Below are 23813 nucleotides of genomic sequence, written 5' to 3'. Positions count from 1 at the left end.
TCTTCATTCTTTCCAGAATATGGACATCAACGACCCCAGACAAAATCAAAAAGAAAGAAAACAATGAAATCACTAGGACAGATATAACTAGGACATGTAAGAAACAAAACAGCCATTCAAGAAAATATCCTAAACATTTCCACATTAAAAAAAACAACTAAAACTGTCAAACTTCTAGTGCATTTTTGTCCATTATCTAACCTTTGGCTTATTCTTGGTCCACCTTTACTGTATGTAGCATCCTAAAGAAACTTTTAATGTGCAAGGTAATCCTCCTTCCCTCTATAGTGTGAGGTCCTGGCATTGTCCAATAGGGAGTCTAAACATCACTATAAAAAAATGAATACCTGGGTTGTTCCCCTGTTAGCAGTACAACAATGGGTTTTTAAATGAAAACTCAAAAAATCACTTCATGTTGTTGTTGCTGCTGTAGTCAGTGTGGATGCATGACTTGCTGTCAGCACAACCTTTAGACTTTATATCATGTTAAAATGAAATATTACAACCATATAGTAAGTAGGGGGGAAAACATGTCTCCTTTATATAAAAAAAAGAAAAGAAATACATATAAAAAAACTAAAAGGGAGTCTGAAATTGCACTTTAAGATGAAGGATTTTCTCTCCCTCTTGTTCCATAAAAAAGTCAAAAAAAAAAGTACCATATAACTTTTCTTGCTGTACATATTCAGTTATTTGAGATGCTACCTGCAGATGCAAAAATGTCTCATTAAAATCTATTTAGCTCTACAGCTCATGTGAAACACATATCAAGACAATTAGAGCTTGACTCTGTAACAGATGGGAAAAGACCAATATTGTGTCACTAATGACCATAGCAGCTACAATCCATGTTTCTCCTCCTTTGATTGAGAAAAAAGAAGAAAAAAATCATGACAAAATGGTTACAAGGGCCTATTTAGTGCAGCCTGAGACTGTCCCCCCTGCCTCTTTCAGACAAAGAGGATACACTTGGATCAATTGTGAAGAACAATGACTAAACTATGTGGGGTGACGCATCACACAGGGCTCTTTCTGCTGCCTGCACGTACACACAGCCACCCAACACTGAGCTGCCAACAGGTCTTCTTCTCCAACAGCCACTCAAGCAAAAAGAGAGTTACTCTGCTCTCTGCTCTTCCTTTCTTTCTTTATTGTATCCTTCCTTTCTTCTTTAAAGCATCTTAGCACAAATCAGAAACTGTGCAGAATTATTTTTGGTATATTTTGTCCACTTTAAAGGTGCCATCACACTCTGACTCTAATACACTTTCTCACCAATTTTTTTCTTCTACTTTACAGCATAATTAAGAGATGTTCCTCTTCCTGTATATTGATAACAACTACAGTTAGCCCCACTGGTCCTTGGTCATCTTCTTCCAGTCATACCAGGTTATCTAAGCTATAGGCTCAAATATCTAAACTGGCTAACCAGTACTGTAATTGGGAGTTAAGCTTATAGACATGTTTTACAAACCAAAAGATTAGCGAGACCTGCATTTAACAGTCACAGTCAGCGATGCTGCCTTGAGTTTTAAAAGCTGCTCTCACATCAAATTGAGACTGGACTTTCATCCACAAAGTACTCTGAGACTCTGATTAGCCGACACATGAAAAAATTGGATTAATTAGTAAAAACACAAACTTGGTGAAAAATTGGGGAAAAGGAAAGAACGAACAGCTGAATGTGATAGTTGACAGGAATAACAGCAAAGTGATGAGAACAATAATAATACCCATATTTGGGTGATTTTCATTATATCTTAATTTCCAGTTCTTCTTCACAGCTCTAGACATAAAAAACAATTTTGCCATTTCTTTCATATATGTTCAAAGTGTGTTTGTGACCCCTGAAAACCTGTATCCTGCTATCATTAGACAAGCTATGGATGGAAGTACATATTTATTCATAGGGAATTGTGGCTGTAAAGATACGATTGTTTGTCAGGAAAGACATTTTTCTTGCTTTCCGGACGTGCAAGAAGACATTTTCTTTTCAATGCAAAACACTTTTATATTAGAGAGAAAACAGATATCTGGTAATTGATGGTTTAAAACTAACAATTTAACAATATTATAGAGTTCACTTGTCTGCTTCATGTCCTTGAGATGAGAATTAAAAAAAAGGAAGTCCAAAAAAATCCTCTGTTTTCACAGTTCAAAATCCATTTCCTTTGCTCTGTGGGTATCAGACAAGTCACAGCCATATTGTTCAACATATTACTCACTGACTGTCCCTGAATCCCAAGACACAACTTCAACACCTCACTTTCCCAATGTCATTCACATGGACTGCCTGGTTTTTTAGTCACATGGGATGCCAGGTCTTGTCCATGGATTGGAGATGTTCCTTGGCTTTCATTCTCAGAACAGCGATACTGGAGCTGCGCTGGTCCACATCCTCCAGAGGATATTTATCAGGGTACGGTGCTGTGCACTGGTAGGGAGGAGGAGCCATACTCTGCATCCCCTGGCCCATGGACGGATGAGGATGAGAGTGAGGATGAGGCGGATGAGGATTAGAGTTGAGGAAGCTGTGGCTGGGGTAGCTGGGCTGGAGGCCCTGAGATGGACCCATGAAGCCCGGGATGCTGTGGACCGGTGTGGCGCTAGACAGGGGAGAGGAGAGCCAGGGATCCAAGGGGAGGGAGTTGGACATCGCACCCATGCCAGTATGAACCGGTGGTGGGCGGTTGAAGGAAAGCATCGGCGAGTCGTGGAGCTTCATGGTGCTGGCATCCATTTTTTCCTGCCGACGCCATTTAGCTCTGCGGTTCTGGAACCAGACCTGGAGGACAAAAACAAGTTCTCATGAGGTGTGTCTATATATGAGGGACATAAACCACTTCAAATTCAACTGGTATCGAAATGTACATTTAATGAAACTACATGTCATATGCCATCACTTTGGATGTGTGGTTAATGATGCTCCTTCAAGTATGTAGTGATCCAAATATTAATTGTAAATACAATTGAAAATATTTGGAAAAACATTAATGTATTTTAAGCTCCACACTAACAGAAATACTGCCGACCCTTTTTCTTCTTCTAAAGAAGCCACCGTACAGTTTAAAAAGTGCAGCTTCTTGTCCTCACAAGTGAGGTTGTCATTGTGTGTTACAACACTTGGAAACACACACAGCTTGCATAACCTATGCAATCTCCTCACCTGAATACCTAATGGCCAAAGTCCAAAAGCTTGGCGGGCTGTCTTTAAGTCTTAAGGTACCTGTCAGCTCTTGACTTGTGGCTGTCGGATTACTCTACTGCTGTGATATATAAAGGAGTAAAGTAGAAAAACAAAAACAAACCTGAATACTTATTCATGTAAACAAATAAACAAAATAAAAGATATATATAACTTTTGTTTCATTTCAGATGTGTCAAAGGATCTCTGTGATGTTGACTGTATTAACTAAGGACTCAGGTGGTGATGTTGTGGTTCCTCCTACCTGAACTCGGACTTCTGGGAGGTTGACCTTCATGGCGAGCTCCTCGCGGCTGTACACATCCGGGTAGTGGGACTTCTCAAAGGCACGCTCCAGCTCATGCAGCTGGTAGGTGGTGAAGGTGGTGCGGTTGCGCCTGTGCTTCTTCTTGGGCTGTTCGTCCTTGCATGACTCTGGAGACTTGCCTTCATCACTCTCTACACTCTTCCTCAGTTCACTCAGCTCCTCTTCACACTTGTTTGTGAAAAAGCCGATATCTGTTCAGTACACGGGAAAAATGAATCAGGAGTTAAACATTTTTTGATTATCAAGGCAATATTTTACGAACATGAAAAATAATTTAGAGGAAAAAAACAAGCAGAGCGGTTAGTGGAAATGAAGAATGTAGTGCCCACTTTCCAGTAGAGCAGACATTAGTTTGACACTTGCAACAATAGGCTACTGTAGGTCAGTGAAGCAAGCAATCCCTTGAACTTCAATGAAGCTCAAAAACATTCCTAATCGGATTTAGAAACGTTGTTTCCAGTGTTGATCTTCTCTAAAAGGTAAACCATCTTGTAGTCACAAAAAAAACATAAAGAAATATCCACGTCCAGTCAACATTTGTGAGCACCAGCCACTGAAATGCAACTGTTTGCTAATAATATAGGTTTAAGTGCAACTGTCTCATGATAATCCTCAAAGGCAAACAATTTCCCTTGGTCTCCCTATCAATTGTTCTTTCTCTCCCTCATTCTTAACCTTCCATTATATTTTTGGATATTACTTTCAGCTTCAGGGAAGTACAGAAAAAATGACGCAGAGAATAATTCAATCTTTCACAGTATGAGTCTAACCAGCAAGTAATTTAATTAATCAAAGTACAACGATGATGATCTGGCAATCAGATCAATCTCTTGTGAAGCTGTACTTTTGTCCTGAATGAGGTGCCACATGAGGTTTCATTTACTTTTTATTATGTTCCTGGTAGAAGTATGAGTATTCGCAGTGCAATTCTGTGTAAGAAATGCAATTTTAGCCTCAGAGCAGAGATAAATAATTTTTTGGTCAGAATTGACTATGTTACATATTGTCTTGTCCGTCAATATATTCTAAATTAACTCATACAGTATATAGTTAGGCCAAAAATGTACTAGCTTTTTTTCCACTGTCTTCTTTAGCGGATTCGATTTCCTCAGAAAAAAAGATAGTTTTTCTGGGGGGCTAAAGAAACAAGTTGTGAACACAACAATTATATATTATCACCTTTTAAGTTTACACAGTGAACTAGTCAGCAAACTGTTGTATATTACCACAACCAGCAGATATGGAGCAACATTATCATTAATGTGTCCACCTGGCAAATGTAAGTCCAATATTCACTCTCTCTTTGCTCTGTACTTGGTCTCTAGCCGCTTCTGAGGGAAGTATTTGGCTTGAGCTGCTTTATGCTCCATTATGTTCACCAGCTATCACTCATTCTGTCAATCTGCCATTTGGTGCTGAGCAGGTAGTGTACAGTTGTGCCTTTTCACTGAAACGAGGTGAGAGCAAACCAAACAGTAGATTCACAGAAACTCTCCGTAAAGCCAAGGGGAGCTGCAGATTCAGATTATTTGGTTGTGTGCGCACTATAAACCCTATCATATTCACATATTATTTTTACATTGTCATGTGATAGAGTATACCAAATTTGATTAGAATTGCTTTGATTGACATTTGTTTTAATGTAAAAATAAGCATTTCTAAAGTCAAGAATTAACCAAATGGATTTAAATATTTTATTTTCTGATTATGGTAGTTAGTTTTTGAGGTTTTCTCAATATCATGGTCAAAACATGTAGCATGTTTCTGTGACTGAGATGTGTGTATGGTGATAGAGGAGGGAGGGGGGAGAGGTCATTGTGGTCCTTCAACTGGCAAACGGGAGCCGAGGCGAAGGCAAAGCAGGATCTTCAGGGGTTCATTTATCCACCTCTCATTAAGCAGCTATGACAAAGGCCAGGCTCTGACAAAGGCAGAGGTCAGGTCTGGTTCAGTGACCAGCTCTTGGCCTGTCAGCCCATCACAGCCACTGGTCTGAAGGCTGCCCACTGTTTATCAGCCAGCAGAACATCTCAGAGAGTAGAGGAGGGGGCTGACTGACACCAAACACACAAAAATGACTCATTCAGGGGGAACTGGGCTGACTTCACAGGATAGTTACATACAAAAGAGTGATGTCATTGATGTTGATGTATGTTAATCAAGAAAAACTAATGTCTGCCTGGATTCAGTGATTGCGTTTGAATCGCTTCGTTTTTCTGAACAATATATATATTATATATATTTTTTTTTTTTGGGGTGTTTTTTGACACAAAATCACTAACAACCTGCCAGATGCCAGATACTGCATGTTCAGATTAAACATGATGAATTTGATTCTGAGACAAACGATAACGATAACACCCGAATGAACTACTGTACAATCTAATCTGCACAGAAGAGAAGATTAGGGGAATTCCACAAGGGGATGGGATTGGGCTTGGGGACATAAACCCCCTACACCATCTTGTCCTGCGATTTATCTCCCAATCTCAGAACACACAGTTCATGCAACAGGCTCCACATGGCAACAGTGTGTGACACAGTGGGTCTGAATCTGCATGTGACTGGTTTTAAATGAATGCAACACATTAAATCCAATGCTACCTTACCCTTATTTAAATAGGTCAGATTTGTAATCATCAGTTAACTGTTAGTCAAATATAGTATACAATCCCAAAAGGATCTTCCATTATTTGGTTCATTTTTTTTCATTGTCACTGCGGTTATTACATTTATAGGCCTACAGTGCAAATGTGTCAACATGGAACATTTTGCAAATCAGCAAATTTAATAATAACTGTTTTGTGAAGATACCTCCATTTAAGTGGTTTTATTGTGTCAGAAACTGTTTGTAAATCTAAAAGTTTTAGTATTACTGTCTATGTCTTTTTAGTGCATGCTCTGCGTGCAATATATGCTGTTTGATGTGCTTCTTTATAGAACACTTCAATGTTAATGCTATAAACTCTAATTTAAGCTTTGAAGTTTTTCATTAGATCACAAGTTGTTCTTTTTGAACCCTGAAAGACTGAATCTGTGTTTGTGGCCAGAAAACTTTATAGTCAGCGGTCAAGTTAGATTTATTATGTTTGCTCACAGGCATCAATATCCTAACTTCATAGCAGCCGAATCAATTCTATCAAATCCAATTAAAATCTCTGAAACACTGAACCCAGAGCTCCGTCTTATCCAGCCTTCCAAGGCCTGAGGTCCTGCTGTTCAATCAATATTCTTGACCATCTCATATGTTTTGAGACAAAAGATCAGATGATTCGTAAACTTTATCTTCAATAACGAACTCTGACAAACGTCTGCACTGCAGGAACTCAACTTAATGGTGATGTGAAACTACTACTAACTAAATGCTCTTATGGGTGACGTTAGTGTGGAAAGCTTTGACAGGAAGAGACCTTCAGCAGCAGCTTGACTCACCGTGGTACTGCTGCTGCTGCTCTGTGCTGCCATTTCTCAGAGAGGAAAGGTGCCCGCTGTAGGCCAGGTGGGATGAGGGTTCCTGCTGCCTCCCAGGCTCTGCCAGGCCATCTACGTCAACTTTGTGGGGTCGCGGGGCCCCAGCAGGACTGAGCAGGGGGTCCTGGTCTTTGCTAAAACCCAGAATGACATCGATGCTGTGGACGCGGCCCCCCACAGCAACGCCCCCACCTTTTCCCATCTCGTGGAAGTTGCTGGGTGAGAGGCAGCTGTCGTCCACCATGCTCATGGTGTCCAGTGATAGATGCATTCGAGCGTCTGGGCACTGAAACCAGTAGAAAGGGGTTTAAGTGAAGGGCTGAAGGTACAGTAGTGAGTCAGATATCATTGGTGACCAGAGATGACTCTCTGTCTCTCAATCTAAACCAGCTTATCCTCTGCAGAGTCAGGACTGTAGCTCTATCCTTTAGAGCTACAGTACTGACGAGACACACTGATGGACACTAATGACACGAGTTACTTCTAAATCCGTACTTTTACCTTTTTTTCATATGATCAGCACTAATGGATACAGTGTCATATTATGAATCAATTATATACAGTGTCAATTATGAATGTGAGCTGCAACATTTTTAATTTACACAAAACAAAGAACACTTTTCTCATAAAAAACACATCCAAATCTGTTTGTGTAAATAAAAGCCTCTAGTGGTTCATTATACATACCAATGACATATCTTGTCACTTTTCTGATAACGTAGCCTCCAAATACTTTGTAAACTCATTACATAAATTAGTCGTATTTGTGTCAATATTATGTTCGCTAAATCTAGATTCTAGCTGTAGCTAGGATCCAAATCTTAAAAGAGCAAGAAACCATTAATCACAAGTGTGATGTCTGTAATATGGACTGTTTCAATATAGCAATTAATTCATACGGTTTGGGTAAAATTCTGTATGTTGATAAAAAAAAAAAATTGGGACATTTGTTGGAAAAAATACAAAAGAAGAAGGAAGATGAAAAATAGCCTTTTGTTTAAATCTGAGACATCAAGTACAGCACAGTCATGTTAATGATTATACAGTAAGTTAAGTAAAGTGAATTGACTGGATTGCAGTTGGATGTGTGCAATACATCTGTTATTGGAGTTCCGCTATACAATAGAAATAAATCATGTGAAAAGAGCAGATTATAGCTCACTAAGAAGATGTGGAGTTTTCATAAAAAGACTTCAGTTTCAACAACACCAGTGTGTGTTTGTTCAGTGCATCCTGAGATTCATCTACTGAGCACACCACTATCTTTTTGGACTCACACATCTCCAGTTGCAGGACATGTAACATAGTTAAGGTTAGTGTCACTGACAAATATGATAAAACTAGGCAGTGATGTAGAGCTTACCTTTAGGGAGTAATTACGCTGAACTGTTAAAGTTGCTGATGCCAGCGCTCCACCTGTTCCTCTCAGCAGCTCCCCCTCTAACTTCACTCTTCCCAGATCCGCAATGTGCAGCGCTCGCAATCACTCAGCCGGCTTCTTTTACCTTGCATCTCTCTCTGAATAATTTCTCTATGCAGCAAACAGTCCTGACAGAATCAGTCCGATAAAGTGCAACTGAAGCCACCCAGGGCAAAAAAGCATTCAACAACTGAGTTCAGACGTCATGCACTCCGGCTTGGAGAGGAGAGTGGAAGAGGGGAAAGACAGAGAGGGAGAGGTGGACAAAGCTGAGGGGGGCGTATGAGGTGAATCGTGGGGATTAAGAGAAGGTTAATAATTGGAATCCTTCCCCTGTAAGAGTGATTGGCAGCTGGTTTCTGCTCAAGTAATTGTTTTAAATGTCATTTTCATTCACCCCCACAGCAGGAGGCCCGGGCTAATGAAGCCTGGACAAGACTTTCTTTCATAAATGTATTGTTTTAAAGACAAAAGGCCCACTGAACGTTTTCACGAAGCACATGCAGCCTCCCACCCCCACATTATGTGGAATTACATTAAAAAAGGGAAATTATATCGAATGAAACTATTATCAGTATAAAGATTATCTTGACCAATTAATTCACAATATACTTTTTTTTTTCTCTCAAAGAGGTGTGATACATATTTATATTAATGTAAATGACACTGTAAAATACATTATTACAAAGAAAGAGTGTTTTGGTTCAATCTGACATCCTGGTACAAGAACAAATTAATTAATTTGAAATGTTTTATTTACTAAAACTAAATTCAACTTTATTTACAAAAAAGAGTAAGTAGGGGGCAGATACAGCAACTTATTTTTGCAATATTTAAAAAATATTTAAAGATAATTAGGAAATGTATCAAAACCTATTGTATATAATGATATATATTATTGTATATAATATGGTATTATTATAAAATATATATATAAAAAACAACATGAATACAAATAAATAAATACATGTCAGGTAAATTGGAACGATAATTACTTGCAGACAGGAAACTATGTAATACATGCTTGGTAACAATGAACATAATGTATCAAAGTTATTATTTATTTAGGTAAATATTGAAATACTTTAGTTAGAGCACATTATGAGTGAAACTATGAGATGTATCTCGTATTCAGTATGCTGATGTTAATTATCCAAACAATAAGCCAAAAACAATTAGTGATTTCATAGAACTTCCTGTTAGAGGAAAAAAGGAAACAATGTTGTGGACCGGTTTACTGACCTGGTGGAGGAGAAGCGTGATGCAACAGTAAACCAGTCACATTCAGTGCAGCATCCCAGTCAGTGAAGAGATGGCTGGAAAGGAAACATTAAAATTGGTGCAGAATTTCTTTATGGCCTTCAATGGAAGGCTTTCTAACAATTCATTTTTAGAGCTGCTGTGAAGTGCATTTGACAATGATGATATGGTGACAATAAACTCCTTGAGGTTGTGATGCTGATGTTGACTGGAAACAAAAGGTCTGCTGCTGCTTCATTATCATCACATTCTCGGATGCTGTGTCTTTGTAGCTTAACAGTCTGCTAGCAGCTTTAAGGCAGTGGACTTTAACGCGGCTTAATGTCACAGAAATCCGTTGCGACTCTAAAGTCGGTAACGAGATTACCTGTGACCTAAAACATATCTAAGGTAAATTCGACAAACATCAATTTAACAACTGATGCAGTTGAGTCTTTAAGGTTGTGTACATTATAAAATGTCAAACAAAATCTGCGAGAAAAAATTAAAATGAAAAAGAAAAGGTTGGTTTTCATGGCGAAAGTAAATATTTTGAAGGCGAAATACTTTGATTTAAAAAGAAAAGTTGGTTCTTTGGATCAGACATTTGAATCATAATTATGTATTATTGTACGTATATGAATTGTGATCCTCATTAGCCAGGTTTCCATCCAAATGTGTCACACATTTGACCCAAATTGATTTCACTGGTTATAAAGTGAAACCAATTAGTAAAGATAATTTTAACACAAATAACATAATAAAACATGTTTCAAGGAACAACATTGGAGTGGAATGAGGTTATAAAATCCATTGCTTCTTTACAGTTAAACTACTTTTAATACTAGCAATTTATAATCAAACATCCAAAATTTAAAAAAGAAAGAGATTAACATCATGAGTAATCATCTAAATCTAAGCCATCTAAACCAAAGTATTTACACAATAACACACTTTTGCCTCAACAGTCCTTCATTCCCATTGGAGTCACCAGTCTGTTTACAAAATGACTATCACTGCCAGCAAGCTGACGGAGTAATGATAGTGCTTGTTTATCCCCTCATGATTTTGTTCATACATTTTTGTCCTTCTGTTTCTCTGTTATCCTTATTGAACATAAATTGGTTAAGATGGAGCAGTGCAGTTATCAAGCTGCTTAGTTTTATCAGATGACAATGTAAGTCCCCTTGATCCTATTAGAGGTAAAAGCAGCTAACGTGTAAATGCAAAGTGTCAGCTTACTGAGGGAAGTGGAGAGGGGGGAGGGAGGCAGAAAGGGGGAGAGAAACGGTGATGGAGAAGGTAACATTCATGTGATTTCTGGTTCTGTCATGCAAACGCACACAGGCAGAAAGAGAGAACACTCGGCTGTGATTGGCTGTTGAGAATTCCATAAAACTATGTTGAGATTGTTTTCATGGTATAATGTAAAATGAGGTAATGAAGTGAGGTGAATGTAATTTTTATATGTGAAATTGTTTTAGTTTATTTGGGTGTTGGGCATCTACAATAGTACCATTGATTTAGTTTAAAGTGACCAAAAATCGAATCAACATAATAATAAAAGCTGCAATCATAATAAAAACAGAACCGTATGATTGAGTGATGTCGAAATAATACAATTTGAATTTCATGGAAAAACTGATATGAGAACAAACAATATCACAATATTATGGAAAATGCATATATTTAGGGAGAAAAATGTCATATTTTGAGAACTTGTTTCGAGAAAAAAGTTGAAATAACAAAATGAGGGATAAGGATGATTTATTAGGATCCATTGAAGTCTCACCATGAAGCAAATACTAGTGTGAGTAGGACCGCCAAGCCCTGCAAATTTTACAACTAGCATTAGCATTTTACGTTAGCCCAAAAGACTTCTCCCCATTGACTTACATTGGGAACAGACGTCCGTAAACTATTGGATAATTCTTTTTGAGGTAAATTATCTTATATTGATATAGCGACTTTATAGTCTTCCGAGGAGTGTGTGAACGTCAACATTCACACACATTCACACACTGATGGCAGAGGCTGCCATGCCAGGACGAGCCCCCACTTATGTTACGCCCGGCATGTAGGGGAAAGTCTGAGCACAACATAACCCTGGGTCTCCCTCTCTCCCAATAATTACCGGTGCTGCTGTCGTTAAGTCCACAATATTTATTTATTTTGGAACAGTTGTGGTATAAATAGGCCTCAGCCTCCACAGGTTCATAATCAGTCCAATCACCTGCAAGACAAGAGAGCAAAACACAGAAACAATGGAAACAGCACCACCTTCAGGCAGGGAGGTAAACAGCAGTCATGTTAAGCATATCTAATAAGAACTCCAAGTCATAACACTTTCACGCACAGCCTTTGGAAGCAACTTTCAGTATTCTGCCCATGGATATGCAGACTAAGGGAAGATCCTAGTGATTATATACTTGGAAGTCAAACCTTTTTGCTTCATGCACCACTGAGCCACTTTCATGAACGCTGTATCCAGTTCTTTTTGTAACTCCATGATCTCAGCAGGTCATTGAAATAACTGGGTTTGATCTAATCTTAAGTGACCACAATCTACTGAAACCTAAACAAGTTAAGTCCCACTAGGTTAATCTAAAGTGCAACCATACTTGTACCCATTGCCTGTCTTGTGCCGCATTGGCTCCATTTGGAGCTGTACGAAGGCCAAAAAAAACAGCTTATATGGTGCAGTTTCTAAGTAGTGGAAGAAGTGGAACAGTGACACTTGGAGTCTGTTGATGAGGGTCATAACACATCTTTAACAGGCACAGCTATCTGAGACCAGACAGAAGGCAAAAATCCTCCAAAACAAGGAAAATTTGAGGGTGGCTGCGGTATGGGCAAAGCATTACAGGTGATAGACGTCAGCCAAAAGATTTACCACCAAATATTAGAGAGGAGGACTTTAAGGGGATCTTAAAGGATCTTCTTTATTACAGTTGGTCTGCTAATAATTTGGGGACTGTAGTTAGTATAAAAGCGTTAAACTGCATTTTAACACCCTAAAATTCAAGGTCATCACTTTCGCACTAGAACATAAAACCCTCCAAGAAAATCTCTTGCGCACTCACATTAGAACAATTTTTTACCAGGATAAAAGCGTTGTCCTGATATTCTTGCATTAGTGCTATAAAAATACCCATTGACATACAGGAAATAACCACTGGTATTCAGAAAAAAATCTGTTACAATATCTAACTCATCTAGCGTCAAATCTTTTATTATCTTTTTTTACATTTGGTTCCTTTATAAATCCTTGTCAAGAAAATTGCTGCTCATCCCATTAGAGAGCTCCAGGAAAACACAGAGCAGATTGAACAAATCGTGGCAGACCCTCGCTTGCACCATAGGAGAACAAGAGACGGAGGATCAAGCCTCAATTTGGGGTCCACCTCCTGGGACAGAGACAAATACCAGGCTTACGTAGACTTAAGTCAAATGACATCTTTATTTGATCTTGGGACGTGACAACAATCCAAAAAAGGGTTTCATTTTGTGGTGAGTTTAGAACTGAATGTGTCATCAGTAATATGAATATTTAATTGTAATTTCTATTAAAAAGCAGCTGATAATCAAATACATTGACATGAGTTATACATTAATAAATATAATACATATATATATATCAAGGTAGATAAAACATAATAATGTGATGACCAAGATTAGGAATACAGAAAACATCTTGTACCTGCAAAAATCCAAAGATATCCCAAGAGGACGGTGGATAACACAAAGTCAATCTTATAATCTCTAAATCCTCATAAAGAGGGAAGAGAAAGTAGTAATAAATGCCGTATTTCCTTTTGATTTAGTCTTACGGAATAAATTAAATTTGAATGAATTGAATCAAAGCCCCCGCCCCAAGTATGCTGTCTGGTAGAGTGTGACGGACAAAGTGTCAAAAATTGTATGCGATTCGATTTCTAAAAAACAAATCTGGAAAAGAAAAAAAATGCCGACTGCTTTTTAAAAGTATGTAAATCTCTCTCTTACTAGAAACCAACAATAACATTCAATATTAAATATGTTACATATTAAGCCCCGAATCCATGGCATATTGTTGAAGATGAATGCCAGGACACAAGCAGATTTGGGTGATTTGTGACTAAATCCCGGATAAACGTTTTTCCTTTTTCTTTCCCGTGTGTATGTTTGATCTTCATCAGACGTGTCTTCCTGACATTAAATACAAATAACCTGTGTTTACTCTGCATAACGTAGATCTTTGATCATACAGGTACCATATATTATTTGGCAAAAAATCTGACTACTAAACTGACATTCAAACATATTATGTCATTTTGGTAGATTCAAACTCAATGTACAGTACTTCCAACACATTATGGCGCTGTACTGCCACTCACCATTGTCTTTGGCTACTCAGTGCAGCAATGCATTGTTGGTTTTTAGAATTTCATAGGATCTGGTGGTACAAACAGTGTCAACAGACTTCAGACAGTGGCTGTGCATTGTCCTGTGGGTTGATTACCAGCCGCAACAATGTGTGGCTGATATTGTTTTGTGTCTGTGTGCGTGTGTGTGTGTGTGTTTGTCATCATGGCAATATGTGCTCCTGGAGACACCTTCGGTAATGGGAACTACCAAAGAAGCTGCTTTAAGTTCTTTGCCAAGTGTTCATTTGTCTTCCTGTCTGAGGACAGATTTTGTGGACTGTGCAAGGTGTAGTCACAACACTTGACAGGTATGTAGTTGAGATTAAACTGAGGGCCGAGTTCAAAGTGTGATCTGAACAAAGGCACCGTAAGTACGGGGTTATTAGGTAGTGGTAAGGGGCCATTGCCCCACCCCTCCATCCACTTTATGCCTCTGCTCCAATTTGGCGTTGCGACAGTGAGTGGGCTGGTATGGTATGGTTTTCACGAGGGATACACTGATACCACTTTTTACTGAAGTACAAGTACTTCATTTGAGGAGTAATCAACAATACAGAGTACTGACATGAGTACTTGATAATACCCTTACAGTTATAACAATGACTTTGAAATCATGTTACATTTTAATCAAACGTTCCTCACTTTCTGGCTGTGACAAATAGGATTTTCAACATAATGCTGTTGCTAACATTTTAACTTTCCACATTATGTTTTACTGATGCAAACAGAGAATAACTCTTTGTAGTAAAATGTTAAAAGAGGAGCAACTTGTCACCTTTAAGTTGCATCTCTCCACAACAACACGCGCAACATTGTGGCTGCAAACGCTCTTGGACCGGTGAACTGGTGGCTGCTTGTTTTGACGTATGTAACCAGTTTGTGCATCAGGTAATTATTGCAGCTGGGCGGCCAATTAGGCTCAACTGATGACAGGGTTAACATCACATGGCCGTAGTGGTATCAGGTGTGGATGTATTCACCTTGTTTTCACCTTGTGAGTCTGTATGTGTGTCATTGTGGCAGAATGTTGTGGGGTCACCAAAGTCATTGGGATGTATCCTCTGGGGACTATGGATGTATGTACAAAGCAAAGTTTAGTATATTCATGGCACCAACCGCAAAACCCTTTCTCATCAGCATTATGTGATGACCAGAGTTACATAATGATTGTCTTGTTCCATCCGCTAGATTAAAGGAAATCCAGTAGGAACTCCACCGGGCCATTTTGTGTGACGCACACCATCAGAAGCGGGCAACATTGTGTGTGTTACCTGTCCATCAGCCGTCAGTCTCTTACAACCATTGTGAGCTTAAAGACTCACAACAAAGATCAGCATCCAGAACCAGACCTGATCCCATCCCGGCACTCAGACCCGGGGCTGTGTTTACCCATCTCTCGCTCAAGTTTCTCTCTCAGTTTGTGAAAAGCAGGTCTTCTGCGTGGCTCCTGCTCCCAGCAAATCCTCATCAGCGAATAAACAACTGGGGGGCAGTCCTCTGGAGCCTCCATTCGATAGCCTCCCTCCACCTTCTCCTTCACCTCCTTCAGAGACTATATGAACAGGAGCAACGGGAGGATTTTTATAAATATTCACAATCCTGATTACTACATTAAAAAAGGTTCTTATCAGTACTGCGTGTGTGTGTGTGTGTGTGTGTGTGTGTGTGTGTGTGTGTGTGTGTGTGTGTGTGTGTGTGTAATGAAACATTTGTGTCATTGCACGTCTCATTATATATATAATGAGACATATATATATATATATATATATATATATATATATATATATATATATATATATATATATAGCGCGATCCCAATCTCCTCATGGAGTTCAAGCGCCAAATAAATTCTGTGTAACCCATGAACGCATCATCTGGCATAATACACATTAACTACTAATCACTCACTGTCTCTCCTGATTGAAATACAAACACACTTTTTCTCTTGGTCTCTCTGCCAACAGAAAACAAATTACCAGCTGAAGAGTTTAATTAAGGGGAGCACAAACTTGACCCAAATAAATCAACCCGCATATATATATATCTACAAACTGGCTGTAATTAGGAGGTAATCATCAGCGTTTAAAAGGACACCACCTGGCGTAAGGTGCAAAGGTAACTGTCCCTTCTATTCATGCTGGCTGATCCTGATGTCCTCCTTGAACCGCCGGCCTCAGCAGTCATTGAGCACGGATTACCTGAGAGCTCCTAGTATGACAAACAGAGTGGTGTTTAAGTAGCATTATTTCTTCTTTTCCAAAGTCTATCTATTACAGTTACGACATGATCCAGTTCTCATGCTACGTCAACCTGCTTTGTCTGTTTTTGCCCGTTATCTCCTGCTATATGAAGTCTGTGTGTACAATGTAGCTTCCTCTTCCTCCATGCCAAAACACTTTATAAAGTAGATTAGCTAGGCTAAAAACAACAAGATTACTTTTTGGAATTGTCGCACACAATGTACAGTAAACCTCTAGCCTTGCTGACGCACTTCTATGATCTCAGTGACCTTTCCTGCTCAGACGGCGTAAGACGATCCAGAAGATGACGGTCTGGAGACGAAACTGACCTCAAGGTCAATGTAGCTTTAAAGCGACACACCTATGACTCGCTAAAGACACGAATCCTGACATGACACAGAGTTACCTTACCAGCCTGATACTCTTTCCTGTTGGTTACAGGACAGAGAGGGAAGATTTATCTGAAGTCTTAATTTTTTCCTTTTGTATTCTTTATAGGGTGTCATTTCTCAAAATCAGCTTTTTATTGACTTTACAGATATAAGTTTGATTTTGTCTGCTTGATTTTTTTTTCTTCATAACAAATAAAAGTGAGTTAATTCATGAGTTTTAGGCAGATTGTATTGCCTGTGGACAGAGCCACACTAGCTGTTCCTTGTCTTCAGTCTTTTTGCTAAGCTAAGCTAACCATCTGGTTGTAGCACCTATGTATCTTGGGATTTATTCCCCATGTATAAAACACACACACATATCATGACAGTATAACAGTGAAATGTTCTGTGTTACTTACCATCTTAGGATAAGGTTGACGGCCATAAGAGAAGATCTCCCACAGGAGAACCCCGTAGCTCCAAACATCTGATTTTGTGGAGAATTTCTGCATCATGGGAGCAATATAGAAACATTCAAAACATGTAGACGAATACATCTTTTAGGGTTCATATGTTGTTATGACCCAGTAAGTAATTAAACTCTGAAAGATATGCATCAGGTCCTTACACCAACTTACTCCTTATTGATGGATTAATACTGAAGCTATAGAGTAACTGCACACTATACTGTGATAAACACATCAATGCTGATCAATGCTGGTCAATGCTAAATCTATAAAAATTGGCATTTCATGGTTTCACGCCAAAGTGTGTGTAGATGAAGCATCAAGTTGTTTAATTTTACTCATTTAGCCACTGGCTAACGTAAGCTTGCTAATTCCAACTTGTTTTCATGCTATCGGTCACGCTGGTTACAGAAAATCTGTTGGCCGGCAAGGGAAGTTACACGTTAACCATTAATAGAGCAATATTCTAAACCTGTTTCACTTGTATCCTATATGACATATTTTATTAGTAAAAAGAGGTCTCAGATAGACCAAGATTTCACAGAGGGGCAGAAAAAGATGTAAATACATGAAAACAAATCCCAGGTTGAAGGGAAGTGACACTCTTCAAACCGACCTCTTTCTTCAGAGCTTCGGGGGCGGTCCATTTGACCGGCAGTTTGGCATTATCAGACACCTTCGAGTCCACCTTGGTCAGGCCGAAGTCGCTGACCTTGGCCAGGCTGTCATCAGAGACCAACACGTTGCGAGCTGCCAAATCTCTGTGAACCAACTTCTTGGACTCCAGGTACTCCATCCCCTCACACACATCACTGACCACATACACATAAACACACAGAAACAATTGTCATTAAAATGTTGTGCATTATTGTATACAAACAGTGTAAAGTGTATACAGTTACTAGCAGTTTTTGCATCTATGGACCCAGCTGTCACACAATGTAATGTCTCGTTAAAATCTTTAAGTTTGTCGCTGACATTTGAACTCACAGAGCAAAGCGGAGAAGCTGAACTGAGTTTACAACTGAGCGTCCTCTTGTCCTGAGAAAGTTGACAAGGTTTCCCTGCAACATAAACACATATGCATATATTACATATTTAAAATACCCAAATAAGGTTATATTCTAAGATTTCTCAGTTAGTTTTATGAGAAATACAGACAGAAATACAACAAGCAGGGTGCAAATATTTAACATTTAAAAAAATCACCTAAATTATGTGACTGTACTTGAGGCCAAGCAACTACAATGAGCTGATAACTATTTCTACTGACTGGTTGCTGCTGGTGAATTTTCAGTAAATTGTAGATACATTTATAGCTGGTGAGTCCATCTTTCAGTTCAGATTATATATATATATATATATATATATATATATATATATATATATATATATATATATATATATATATATAATGCGCTTCACACCAATGACTTATCTTGACATCATTATTTTTGCAGATATCTATTATATTTATGCTTTCACTTACTATACAGTATGTAAGCATATTTTCTGCCTTATTGTGTGATATAACAAGGCGTCTTCAAGCCACACTTAATATTAATTTACTATGTTACCTATTTTTTTGTACTGCTCCCGGTTATTAAATGGTGTGTTAACTGTACCTTAGTCATAAGCTCTGTGACGATATGAAGCCCTTTGTGAAGAATGACCCCCAACAACCGCACCAGGTTCTTATGCTGGAGCTTCCTGTAAGGAGTGAATTGTCATTAAAGACACTGAAAAATACTAACAAGTTACATTTGATTAAAAATGATTTGATCACTTTTACAATAAGCTAAAATTGTGAATTTATTAATTGAGCAAACTCACTAAAACCTGGCTTTATTAGTATTGAATTCACAGCTTGTCAAAGTATTTTGTCAAGACGTGAACAAGTTAAATTGAGGAAGTCTTCAGACTCACGTCATGACTGTGGTCTCCTGCAGGAAGGCCTGAGCAGTGACATCACATTTAATGGTCTTTACTGCCACCCTCTGGCCCATATAGTCTCCTTCATAAACAGCTGGGGTTGAGAATCACACAGTGTTTAGTGTTTAGTGCATACATACTAAGACAAATGTTTGATGACACCATTCATTATAAATGTTGGGATGTTGGGAACAAAGATAATAAACGGATTAAATAAAACCAAATACAAGCTCACCACCAAACTCCCCTTCTCCTATGTTCTCTCCCAGTTTGAGCTTCGTAATGTCCAGCAGCCATCCAGCTGGAGAGGAGAGAGAGATGAACTGTGATCCTTACACCTCTACAAGCCATCATAAGTATTCTTGTTATTATATTTGATCTGCATAGATGCAGTTTTCTTGACCTCAGACTTACTTTTGGACAGCTCCAACTCAGCGGACTTGGTTCCTTGCTTTTGTTTGGGCTTCAGAAGAGTTGTAGCGATGGAGCCTTTGTTCTTTGAGTAGAACTGCAAAGATGGAAACACACAACAGCTGTTCAGTTATTTACAGTAGATGTTATTATGTGAGATATTTGGCAAGTTCCTTCTCCGCAGTCTGTGTGTGAAGTGCTGTGTAAAGGTTGCCACATACATACGTTTTATGAATGAAGAGTACTTTAAATATTCCTCTAGCTTTCAAGAGAATAATGAGCTCATGGACACTCTGACAAAGAGAGATGAACACCTTCACAATACTCAGCAAGCCACTTGAAGAACTGTGGTTTAACACAAAAAGCAATGAGTAAGACCTATATTTAGTCTTAGAACATCATTAGAAAAACTGCACATCACAGTTTGTGTAGGGATACTCTTCAATGTCACAATAAGGTTTGCTAACGACAAAATACAAAGCAACGAAGGGGTGGCAGCTGAATTAAATTACACAAGTAAATTATGATACAGTGACCCATCAGAGCCTGGTTTTGCATTTGTATGTACAAAATAGCATTTATAACATGATTCAGCCAAAATATTCGTCTGGGAGTCCTGTCTGTTTCCTCGCAGGAGTAAGTCAGCCGGTCTGACTCAGGCATGAAGCCATCTGTGGCTCGCTGATAAGAGCTGGCCATCTCTGTGGGGTCTATCCACAAACGTCACTGCAGCACAGCATTCAATGCACCCTCACACAGATACAAATGCACCGTCACACAGACGCCGGCCAAATACAGATAAACCATAAAAGGGCTTTGTGTGTTTTCCTGTCTCTGCTTCATTTTGACACATAGAAGATGTATGTTTACACTAGCATCAGTTATGCTGATTGGTTTCAGACTGACAAACACTCAGACTACACAAAAATACAGTAGTAGTAGAGTGCCGTGTTCCCCAACCCCCCTAACAAGACTAAGTGTGTATTTATGTCCCCTTGTCACACTTGTCACAGTTGTCACAGTTTTACTGTAGGCCACATTGTGAAATATTTTTTGTTCTTGGCCAACTATGTACTTTCTTTGTTGGTGATGTAATTGAACAATGAAAAGCTAAATGAAAACTTCATTTGGACCCCTCATTCCTGTTGTCTCTCCTGGCCTGCTATGTGAACCACAAATAAAAACATATGTTTGGATTTTTTGGTACAAATGATGTGGAATGATTTTGGAAACATGTTGCCTGTATTTGTTACAGTTGTATTTACAGCAGTTTCCAATTACAGTGTACACAAACTAGCAAAATAAACTGGAATTAAAACACTTTAAACTAATTATCAAGATTTTGTTTAATGCAATGAACATCTTAGGTAACAATATTTGAGAGAAGAGAAGCCTAGAATATTTGTCAATCTACATAAAATCCACCTGAGGTTGGATCCAAATGATCCTGAATCTCGGCATCTAATTGGCCCAGAGCTGTGCCTTTAGTTTTTAAATACCCAAATGCAGCATTCGGTCAAATTCGGCCAAATCTGAATCCAGATCTTCAGGATTAGGATTCTTTGGATCTGCTTTGAAATACCCAATTTTCATATCAGATCAGAGTTGAATCCATTCCGACTAATATAATATAATAGGTCTTACTGATTGCCCTGACGTTTCTTCTAGCGCCACCATGAGGTTGACATTTATGTCTTTTACTGAAATGTCCTGACAACTATTGGAAGGTTCGCCATTCAGTTTGGTACACACATTCGTGCTATCATACTTAACAAATAACTATAATACTAATCACATTCCCACCAGCCTCACATAAACTTTGTGTTTAGTGCTAATAAGCAAATCTAACACGATCAACTAAGATGGTGAACATGGTCAGAAATGACCAGCTTCACAGCACCTGTAGAGTCAGATGCTCCACCAATGGCCGATTCACCGAATAGGTGAACTGACTACATACGCTGCAACATCTGGCTGAATTCTGAGTGAAAAGGTAAAAACTCCAACAAAACTAGTTAGTTTAAAAAAAAGTAGGAAGAACAACTTAATATGAGACCACTGTGTTTCAGGTTGTGGGGTTTCTGAATTTGATGAAGTTCACAAGTTGAAATGTGGTTGTGGTAATGTTGTTCCTGAAATCCTGAGTTATTAAGTACAGGTGCATCTGTTTAATGACACTGATTTGTTTAATAATGCACATTTAGTCTTGAAGCAATGTGCATATTTCTTCCCTTCACCTTTATATGAAAGCTTCTCAGGGATTTTGGGCATGTTGCAGCTATATATATATATATATATATATATATATATATATATATTTGTGTGTGTCCTGCATACATATAATTACACAACTTAAATGTAATCTAACCAGCCGCTTACCTCTATCATGTCAATGAGGTTGTAGAAATACTTTGTGTTATCAATGGTCAGCTGCTTGTCCTGATAAATCACCCGGTAGTGGATAACATCTCCAGAGACACTGACACACAGGACGTAGTCGCCGGGATGGCGGATGGACTCTCGGACCAGGAACAGGCCGTCCTCGGCCGGCTGCAGCTTACACACCGCCTCTGGACCCGAGATCTTCCCGTGAAACCAACTGGTGAAAGACAGCAGAGTGGGCCACACACATTAAAAAAACATCTTCGTTCACTCTGCCCGGCTTCTGCCAATCGGTTTGTAGCTCCGTCACTGTGAGCTAAACACTCGACAAAGTCACGACAGTTTGCTGTCCTGGCTCCTCAATGGTGGAATGAGCTCCCCATTGACATCAGGACAGCAGAAAGTCTCTACATCTTCAGCCGCAAACTAAAAACACATTTTTTCCGACTACACCTTGAATAAAAAAAAAAGCACTTTAGTAGCACTTGAATGGCACTTACTTATAGCACTTTGTAGTTTAGCTTTCTTGAATGAATTGTACTTTCTTGATTCTTGTTGTTCTGAGTTTGTACTCATGGTTGAATGCACTTATTGTAAGTCGCTTTGGATAAAAGCGTCAGCTAAATGTAATGTCATGCAATCTGTCTCATAAGTTCCAAATACAGATGATCATTTTCTAACAAACAGGAGGTGCATCCATGTCAGAGGTTTACACAACAGAAAAGGAAGTTGGGGTGATTAATACAGAGTCAATGTTTGTTATAGCAAGTCCAAACCACACCATGTGGTCACAAGATGAGTTTTCAACATTGACCAAGCAAACAGCTAAAGTTAGAAACTATAATGTCTCTGTGTCACAGTCACATTGCTTGTGTGAACATGGCTGCATCCTACTGATGTGAGATAGTCATGGCACTCATCCAAGCTCTCCTGGAGCAGCACGAAGGAGGAAAAAAAAGTGTTGAAATGAGAGGAAGAGAAGACCTACGGCATGAGGCTGAGGCTGGGGTCAACGCGCAGGGCCTCTCTTTCACGCACATTGGTGGCGTTTATGAGTCCTTCGTCTCCTGTGGTGTTGAGTCTGGCCTTGTAAAATCCCTTCTTCTAGAAAAAAGCAAGGTCTTGTGTCAAATGGGAGGAAATAAAGACACAATGAACTGAACAAGCAGTTTGTAGCTCCTTTGATTGTAACAGTACCGTGCTGGCATCAACAATAGTGAGGATGTCTCCTTTGTGGTGAACCAGTTCTCCAGGTTTGGGTTTCCTGTGGTCCCCCTTGGCCACACACTGTGTACCTGCAGCCCAGCTCATCTTCAGGAGCAGAGGAACATTCATAATTATAATAGTCAGGCTGGTTGTTTTAACCCTTGTGATGTCTTCACCATATATACCTTGTGTCCTGTGGGTCAAACTGTCCCATCATTCTGACCCGAGGACACCGGGATGAAGTGGAGATAGACGTGACTCACAGTGACCCGAGGACAACTGGATGTTGTGGGAATACACACATGGTCATTTCGACCAGAGATGGGGAAATGTGCCATGGGTTATTTTTGACCCTAAGACAACAGGAAGTTAAACAACTAAACTTGACAAATGGTGCATATATATTTCACAAGACCATAAATAACTATGTAATTTGTTATGTTTAATGATAGGGGGGGGGGTGGGGGGGTAATTTAAATCCAAGACGTGTCTATTGTACCTATAGTCACACGAGTCTTTCTAGGAGTTGTCTCAACATGATATGTTCCCCCCAAAACGTCTGCCTAATAGGCTTCCCAATGTTTTACTTTAATCAGTAATGGTGTTTATAGGATACACGCATCCAGATCCAGATTATGCTCCATGTTAAACCAATGAGAACTGCACATGAAATATACTTTAAAATGCAATATGCACTCTGCTAAATAGCCCAACCATCTCACGGCCCGTTACATTTTATTAAAATATTACTCAACT

At 39.0% G+C, this 23813-nt stretch overlaps 2 protein-coding genes across 2 annotated transcripts; both read right to left on the bottom strand.

The window, feature by feature from the left end:
- Nucleotides 1-2305: 2305 nt before the first annotated feature.
- Nucleotides 2306-7254, bottom strand: rx1 (retinal homeobox gene 1; the record flags this gene model as incomplete). Its single annotated transcript, XM_079220498.1, has 3 exons — nucleotides 2306-2785; nucleotides 3450-3703; nucleotides 6945-7254. 3 exons carry the CDS (start codon nucleotides 7252-7254, stop codon nucleotides 2306-2308), a joined length of 1044 nt encoding a protein of 347 aa, XP_079076624.1.
- An 8124-nt stretch (nucleotides 7255-15378) lies between these two features.
- matk (megakaryocyte-associated tyrosine kinase) lies at nucleotides 15379-23347 on the bottom strand (the record flags this gene model as incomplete). The annotated part of the gene is made up of 12 exons (XM_079221420.1): nucleotides 23243-23347; nucleotides 23049-23162; nucleotides 22840-22955; nucleotides 21849-22068; nucleotides 19473-19566; nucleotides 19294-19359; nucleotides 19053-19152; nucleotides 18752-18836; nucleotides 18117-18190; nucleotides 17743-17938; nucleotides 17079-17165; nucleotides 15379-15600 (listed from the first exon to the last, which is right to left on the bottom strand). The coding sequence occupies exons 2-12, from the start codon at nucleotides 23160-23162 to the stop codon at nucleotides 15379-15381; spliced, it is 1374 nt and encodes a 457-aa protein (XP_079077546.1). The 5' UTR covers nucleotides 23243-23347.
- Nucleotides 23348-23813: the final 466 nt, after the last annotated feature.

The sequence above is a fragment of the Taurulus bubalis genome, assembly GCF_910589615.1.
Source record: "Taurulus bubalis genome assembly, chromosome: 7".
Taxonomy (NCBI): domain Eukaryota; kingdom Metazoa; phylum Chordata; class Actinopteri; order Perciformes; family Cottidae; genus Taurulus; species Taurulus bubalis.
Note: the sequence above shows the minus strand (reverse complement) of the source record. Positions and strands in the feature narration are given on the sequence as shown.